Consider the following 7,995-nt stretch of genomic DNA (forward strand, 5'->3'; position numbering starts at 1 on the left):
CGTTAAAAGAGCAGCACCTCGAAGGAATATTGATAATCGGTTTAGGTAGGTGGTAGGTTTTTTGGGGGGGTTTTAAAACATTTTTACACTTTTTTTATGGGATGGTGTAGTGATTGTGGGGGTAGGGTGAATTTGGGGTTTGGAAATTTTGAACAGTTGGATATTAATTTTGAAATTTTGATTTAGATAGATGGGAATTTTGTGGGATTTTTGTAAATAGTTTTTTGGCGAGGTTTTTAAAATAGTTTTAATTTTTTTAAGGGACAGTTTTGTATTTAGTGAGTGACTTTGTGATGGTGGTGGTAAAGTGAGGCACAATAAGTCGGTGTGATTTGGGAATGACAAGAATTTGTATTTTTGGAGAAATGGATACTTTTCGCGTCATTTTAAATTTGTAGAATTTTTGTATCTGATTTTATAATATTATTTTCAGATTTAGAATTAATAAGGTTTTTCTATTAATGATATTAAGCTAATTAGTAAATAAATAATTAAGTACATTTTAAAATTTGAATGTAAATTGGAAAAAGGTAAATTCACGAGGGAAAAATTTCGGGTTTTAGAACCTAAAGCCGAATAAAATCTTTGTAAAGCTAAAACCGACCCAAAACCATTTGATTGTTAAGGTTTGTCAAAAATTGACGTGAACCTTAATTTCTGAAACCCGGTCCGGATTCGGGTTTACAATGAATCTGCCATGTAAATTTAGGTTTGGAAATTTTGAAATTTATGAGACATACAATTTTTTTTAATTTTAGGCACTTATTTTATCAGGCTTTGAAATACTTTTACTTTTTAATTAATGGAAATATTTAAATAACGGTTTCGTGAGTGACTTGGTTGTAAATTTGGGATTTTGAAGAAACCGTAATTTTTACGATGTTCTCATTTTGTTTGGACATTTGGGATATTAAAATGTCTCAGATTTTTTTTGTTTTGAGTGACTTTCTGACACTGGGAAAGTGAGCCCATTTGTCAGTCAGGGAACAATTGACGAGTGAGTGGGCACATGTCAATACAAATAATGCACCGGACCTCCCATCACTCAGTTAAGGGGGTAGATTTATCTTTCTACGTGTTAAATATGACGACTCAATCATCAAGAAAAATGGGTAAAATTATGTCTACAAACAAAAGCTGAACCCTTTTAAGTACATTTCAGACTTTTCGTGAGAAACTTTGCATGACAGGATTAACGAAGAGTTTTGTAATTGTGCAAGTTTTGTAAAAGTTAATAAAATTTGGCAAATGTTTCTGAACGAAAATTTATGGAATGTGTATGAATTTTTATTTTTCTAAGAAATTTGTTATACAAAATTCTTATTAGTTTTTGTAAAGTTAGTAAATTTACAAAATTTCAACAATGAATAATTTCACGATGCAAAAATTCTCTACACTTGTTAAAATTTTACAAACTTACACCATTACAAAAATTGTTACAGAATATTTTGTAAAGTTTGTAAATTAAGGTTATAAAATTTGAATAAATTGATCACGAATTTCAAAATTTACATACAAAATTCCAGTTTTTTTATTTTTTTAAACTCTCGAAAATAATTTTAGGAGCTTTACACCCTTATAAAGCTTGACGTGAACTTGATTTTCATTCTGTTGAATTTTACAATTTACAAAATTTACATTTAAAAAACTACAGCTTTTTCATAATTTTGCTACAAAAATTCTGTTAAAAATAATTTTACGAATTTTACAAAACTTGACGTGAATAAAACAAAGCTTATTATTTTCCTTCCTTGTTCCCCGAGTGGACACACTTCTTCCCTCGAGAAAAGAGGACAAAAGTGGTCTGTTTCCTATTTTACGTAAAGGACAAAAGGCCTCTGTTTCGTTCCGTTGCGTGGAAAATAAAGAAGAATTGAGGAGAAAAAAAAGCCGAGACGGATTAAATTACAGGAGAACAAACCGGGACACGTGTTCCCAGTCTCATTTGCATTCTCAACCAGCCTTTCACCTTCCTTGGCCCCGAACATAATGAGATTTTCGGAAACAACACGTTTTTTTGGGTCATGTTATTGATTATTGATTTTCACCCGTTTTATTTAACCAAGGGAAATTTGTAAATATGCGATGGAAAGAAGTCGAAAGTGTATATTTTACATATTTTGGATTGAATTTAGATTTTAGGTGTTGTACTAACTAATAGATTTAAATGGATTTCAAATTTTGCAAATTCACTGGCATGGTTCAATACAAATTGAGTAAAATTCATAAAAGTAAAAGTAAATGTCATACAATTTTTGTACATAGAAATAAGAAATTTCCAGGATAAATTTGTAAATGTGCGATGGAAAGCGTCGAAAGTGAATATTTTACATATTTTGGATTCGTTGTATAATTAAATTAGGTACTTACTCTAGGAATTCATTTGTACTTGAAATTTTGGAAATTCGTTGGCATGTTTCTGTAAAATCTGAATAAATTTCTTACAATTCGTGTGCATAGAAAATGATGCAATGCAATTTACGCAGAGCTTGACAACTTTGTAAAAGTATTTATTATTGATTTCCATCCGTTTAAACTAACAGAAATTTTTAAATGTGCAATGGAAAGAAGTCGCAAGTGAATATGTTACGTATTTTGGATGTATTTTAGACTAAATTTAGGTAAATCAACGGGATAGCGTTTTGACGGTAATTCAACCACATGTTTCTTCACTAACAACTGAGTAAATTTAGTAAAATTTGTGTACATAGAAGATAAAGAAATTCACGCAGCCCTTTGTAACTTCGTAAAATTATTAATTTCCACCCGGAAAAGGTTTTAACTAGCAGAAATTTACAATGGAAAACGTCACAAGTGAATATTTTACATATATTGGATTAGCCTTAGAATTAATTTAGGTAAGTATAACTTGTTTGGGGAAAAGTGAATATGTAAAATTTTGAAAATCCACTATCATGTTTCCTAAGTAAAAACTGAGTAAATTAGCTTCCAAAGGGTTATAAACATACTCCAATTCCAATCCACAATAAAAAATTTGTAAAATTATTTTACAAAACGCACATATTTTGTAAAGTTATCAATGACTGCGTGAATTGCCTCGGATGTCGATTTTAAAACCTCATTTTATTAAAAATTCTCACACTCTCGAAAAAATTGTGCACCACTAGTTGATTAAAAAAAAGTTGATAAAATTTTCTACAACGTTGGACAAAATTTTTACTCCACAGACTTGAAATTTACACAACAACGTTGTGTAATGTTTGCTTTGGTCAACCTTGCGCAAAACTTGATATTTTTGTTGACTAAATCTAATTTTCATCATTATTGGGCAATTAGTTCCCAAAAGTTGAATAATTTTTACTCAACACTTGTAAAAGAATTGGCTTTTTGAAGGTAGTGTAAAATTCAGCCAACTTTCAGTTTACTTTTTACACAATAGTTGTGTAAAGTTTACTCTCGCGACGTCGCGTCTCAAAAGCAGCGTGGATGGCGCCACTTATATACTGACGGTTGACGAAAGGATTGTCAGGAAATTAAATCCTTTCTCTTTTCCTGTAATTTTCCACCAAAATGACCGAAAATTTGGAAAAAGCTTTAAAAAATACCGGATTAATCCAATATAAGGACAAGTTCCAAGGTAAAGTAGCTTTGGTTAATTGTTGATAACTTTGATTGATTGATTTTATTTACCTAAGTTAAATATTACTACCTTTAATATTTTTTTTGCAATTATTTTTTATAGAGAACGATGTCGACGACACAATCTTCTTCAAGTTGTTGGATAGTGCCGCTGGGTCAGTGGAAGAACGTTTGTTGGCAGAAATAATTCCGTCCGTTGGTCACCGATTTAAATTAATTTCAGCTGGTAGAGAGGTAAGCAGGTCAAGGTTAGAATTAGGTCAGGTTATCTCACTAGACTTTGCCTGTAGTATTTGCGGAAGTACTTTTAATTCCTTTCAAGTATATTGGAATCACATTAGAGAATTTCACGAAATAACGAAAGGAAAAGCTAGATTAAATTGTCCTTTGTGTACAATGATTTTCACAGACTCGGAAAATCTTCAAAAACATGTCAACAGAAAAGTTTGTCCAGTATTTCAAAAAATTTCAATTAAGTTTCCCCAGATTTCCCCTAATGAAGAGAATGAAATGGGAAGAAATATTGAGCAAGAATTATTTTCACCTGAGGTCATTCGTGAAATCCATGAGGATTACAAGTTGGCTTTTATAAAATCATTACAAATGTCAGGTGGAATTTCATTATCAAAATCAAATGAAATTTTAATGGCTGCTAATTCATTAGTAAATAGTATAATTGCAGTTGCCACAAACTTTTCTGTCAATAATACAAGTCAGGATCAACTTTTAACCCACCTTAATAGTTTAAAAAATCCATTTCCAAAAAATAGTTCATCCCAATATAAACTGGAAAAACTTTTAAAAGAACGATCTTTATTAGTCGAAGCAAAGGAAATAAAATTAGGGTCTCACTTTAAATTCGACAAAATTAAAGGAATGATGCAAGAAAAAATTGACAACGCTTACCATTTTCAATTATCTGAAACTCTACCGACAATTCTATCGAAATATTACAAAGTGGCAGATAGTATACAAGTAAATTCAAGTTCAGAATATTTTGAGAACTTTAAGTCAGGTTCACATTACAATAATTTCAAAAACAATCCTCTTTGCTTGCAGATTTATTACGATGATGTTGAAATTTGTAACCCGTTGGGATCGAAAGCTAAAATACACAAACTCGCGATGTTTTATTTTATTATAGCCAATTTTCCTAACCATTCAAATCGCAAACTTGAAAATATTTTTCCACTTATAGTTGTTAAATCCAAATTTGTAAAAGAATACGGAATGAATTTAATTTTACAACCATTGGTTTATGAATTAAACTCGCTGCATGAAAATTCTCAAAGACTAAGCTTTTTAGAAAACACTCCTTTTAGTCATATTCAAGTTCTCCAGTTCTGTGGCGATAATTTAGGGATGCATACAATTTTTGGCTTTGCTGAAAGTTTTAATGCGAATTTCAGATGTCGTTTTTGTAAACTAGATAGGGAACAAACTTTCACAGCTATTGAGGAGTCGGTAAATAGAAGGCGAAATTTAGAAAATTATGAAAGGGATTTAGAAGTTGGAAACGTTAGTTTGACGGGAATTAGAGAAAGGTCAATTTTAAATGATATTAAAGGATTTAATGTTACAAATAATTTTGCCCCTGATATTATGCATGATATTTTGGAAGGAATTTGTGTCACTGAATTGAAGTTGTTTCTGAAACATGTTACTCAAAATCGTATTTTATCAGTTAGTGAGATTAACCACAGGCTATCGTCTTCTTTCAACAAGAATGGTCATGCAATATCAGTTTCCAGAAATAGATATTGCTTTTATTAATGGGGAGAGAAAATCTTGTTTTTCTGCATCAGAGACAAGCCATTTTTTCCTAATTTTTCCTGCAATATTTGGAGATAAGTTCAGCATGTCGAATAAGCACTGGGATTTAGTTTTAAAACTTCGTCGAATATTACGAATTTTATTGGCACCACAAATTAGTAGGTCAGGTGTGCATTTGTTAAGTTATTTAATAGCTGAGCATCATCAGGCCTTCATTAGTTTGACAAATAATAATTTAACGCCAAAGTTTCATCATTTACTACATTATGCTCACGCCATAGAGCAGTTAGGCCCGTTGAAACAATACTGGTGTATGCGATTTGAGGGAAAACATCGTCTTGCTAAAACAATTGGAAAAAATTGTTATAATTTTAGCAACATTGCAAAAACAGTTTCAAAGAGAATGTCACTTAACTTGGCATTTTTAGTTGGATGCGAAATAGAGGGGGATATAACTTACAAATCTGGCTCACTAATTGCATTTAAGGATATGAAAATATCTTTTGACTTTTCCAAACTTTCCAAAAATGAGTTGGACGAGGTGCTTTGTGTTGACTCGGTGACCGCCAAGGGTACCAAAATCAAACCCAATAATTATTTCATTTTGAAGGTCCCATCACTTAGTTCACAATTTTGTCAAATTATCATGTGTCTAGTTCACAATAGCAAAGTTCATTTAGTTGTCAGGCCGGTAAAATGTGAGGAACATTTTAGTTATTCGTACGTGTTTAAAATAATTGACTTTGATAATGCGTTATTAGTGGACTTGGACGCCATAGATTTGGAGTATCCATTAGTAATTGTGAATAATATTGAAGACCCGCAAGGTCATGGGTTCATTTGTTGTCCCATTGAGTTAATCTGAACAAAGTTTTGACTCTATGTACGTATGTAGGCTAAAATAGTGTTTAATCTTAAAATAAGTAGATTTTTTACGCATATATTTAGTTAGATAAGCAGACTTTTGAAACTGACCAGCGAGCACTAGGAGATATGCCGGACGTTATTTTGGTAAAACTATTACCAATTTTATGTTAAACTCTTGCGAATTATGCAATTCTGTAAAATCGTCTTAAATCTACATATGTTTTTTTACAGGGCAATTCCAGCGATATTGATTCCGGAAGTCGACACCGTCTTCCTAACGAGAGTGGACCGGAAGTTGAAATTTCGTTTTTATCTTTCGATCCCCTATTCGTAAGTAGATAGGATTGTAATACAATTTTAATTGTGATAATAGGTATTTAATTATAAGTTTCTGTAAATTAGGATATTAAGCAAATCATCTTAAGTTCTGACCAGGAAAAGGGGACAAAAAAGGGAGAGAAAATCTTGCAAGAATGTTTGGAATCCAACGCCATCACATTTGAAGTAAAAAGTCTGATTAAACGACGAATTGTTAATTATCTTGTGAAGCAATATACTTATTTGTAAGCTAAATTTATAAAATAATTAATGAATTAATAATCTACATTGTGATTAAGTTTTTTTGAACATTTGTATAGTCCGCCCAAAAACGTAAAGCAAAACTTGGCAGAATTTGTAGCTGCACAACTTTTTCAAAACTTAAGGCTTGAGCAACAGAGAGACATTGTGGTACTTAAATATAAAAACTAACTAATTTCCTAGCCGTTTTTAATTATTTTGATTTGTTCTTTTACAGAATCTTTTTTACCGCGAGTCCCGGATAATTAATTATAAATCAGATCTTCATAAACGAACTCCTGCGTCAGGATTAATTGAAGATCGATTGAAATATTTAAGGAGGAAGCACCAATGTGGGAGGGCAAGTATTCCCAAGGTTGTTAGCAGTTTAATGTCGGAAAGTATGTATTTTCTTTTGTTACTAATTGTGATAAAAAGACGCTAAAATCTATTTTTTATAATTAAAGGTCCCTGGGAGAATGAACAGGAAAAAAAGTCGTGGCTTTGCTACTCATCTACTCCCTTTGATCAAGTTGCCGAATATATGGCGCAGACCTTCCGATTGAGGTGAGAAGAGTTGCTGAAAACCGTTGACTTGTCGGAAACACTAAGCCAGTGGCCCCGGCTAATTGATACTCCGGGGATGGTGATATTTTAATTTCCATCAGTTCAGTTCAATTTAATGCAAAATTTAACTATTTGCTACATGTATTGTTTAATAGATTGACCAAGATTTCTCGGCACGACACCCGGGCGTAAGTGAAACTATGCTTCATAAGTGGGCGTCAATTTCTAAGCAAATTTGGAAGTTTGCAAAAAATGCAATACTGGACGTTCCCCGGGAAATTGGAATTATCCATAACATTAGTGACTGGTCTGAAGGTAATTATTATGAAATTATTTGCATTTATACAATGATTTAATTTTGTTAAAATTTGCTCTTCAGTTTTATAAATAATTTGTACGATTTTTTATATTCACAGAACAAATAAATATCGGCTCATTAATTGTTCTTCCGTACTTGTTATCAAAATCTGCGTATACTAAAGGCAGCAAAAAAAGGCGAAAAATAACCGCCGGTCAATCCTCGGAGTTTTTTATTCAATTTGTGAAAGTAAGTTTACTCTATTCTACTGATAATGTTGTTTCAAAATCGTTCACAGTGAGGTAATTTGCTCCTTGTAAATTTTTTCAGTC

At 31.8% G+C, this 7,995-nt stretch overlaps 1 protein-coding gene across 3 annotated transcripts; it reads left to right on the plus strand.

The window, feature by feature from the left end:
- The first annotated feature begins 1,543 nt into the window (after nucleotides 1-1,543).
- On the plus strand, nucleotides 1,544-7,680 carry LOC118435427. Of its 3 annotated transcripts, none has more exons than XM_035851469.1 (9): nucleotides 1,558-3,598; nucleotides 3,704-3,834; nucleotides 6,322-6,384; nucleotides 6,472-6,570; nucleotides 6,643-6,803; nucleotides 6,879-6,969; nucleotides 7,037-7,199; nucleotides 7,266-7,365; nucleotides 7,521-7,680. In XM_035851469.1, the coding sequence occupies exons 1-9, from the start codon at nucleotides 3,532-3,534 to the stop codon at nucleotides 7,555-7,557; spliced, it is 912 nt and encodes a 303-aa protein (XP_035707362.1). In that variant the 5' UTR covers nucleotides 1,558-3,531; the 3' UTR covers nucleotides 7,558-7,680. The 3 variants fall into 3 exon arrangements, 2 of the variants coding, with proteins under 2 accessions (XP_035707361.1, XP_035707362.1); XR_004834745.1 differs by having other exon boundaries at nucleotides 1,561-3,598; nucleotides 7,266-7,444; XM_035851468.1 differs by lacking the exons at nucleotides 6,472-6,570; nucleotides 6,643-6,803; nucleotides 6,879-6,969; ... (1 more) ...; nucleotides 7,266-7,365; nucleotides 7,521-7,680 and having other exon boundaries at nucleotides 1,544-3,598; nucleotides 3,704-6,367.
- Nucleotides 7,681-7,995: the final 315 nt, after the last annotated feature.

This window comes from Folsomia candida, unplaced genomic scaffold, assembly GCF_002217175.1.
Source record: "Folsomia candida strain VU population unplaced genomic scaffold, ASM221717v1 Fcan01_Sc004, whole genome shotgun sequence".
Taxonomy (NCBI): Eukaryota; Metazoa; Arthropoda; class Collembola; order Entomobryomorpha; family Isotomidae; genus Folsomia; species Folsomia candida.

Bases quoted from the DNA above. Each gene is read 5' to 3' on its own strand.
- LOC118435427 (XM_035851468.1), top strand. From the start codon at position 3,532: ATGACCGAAAATTTGGAAAAAGCTTTAAAAAATACCGGATTAATCCAA. The intron at 3,599-3,703 runs GTAAAGTAGCTT...TATTTTTTATAG, and splicing joins ATATAAGGACAAGTTCCAAG to AGAACGATGTCGACGACACA.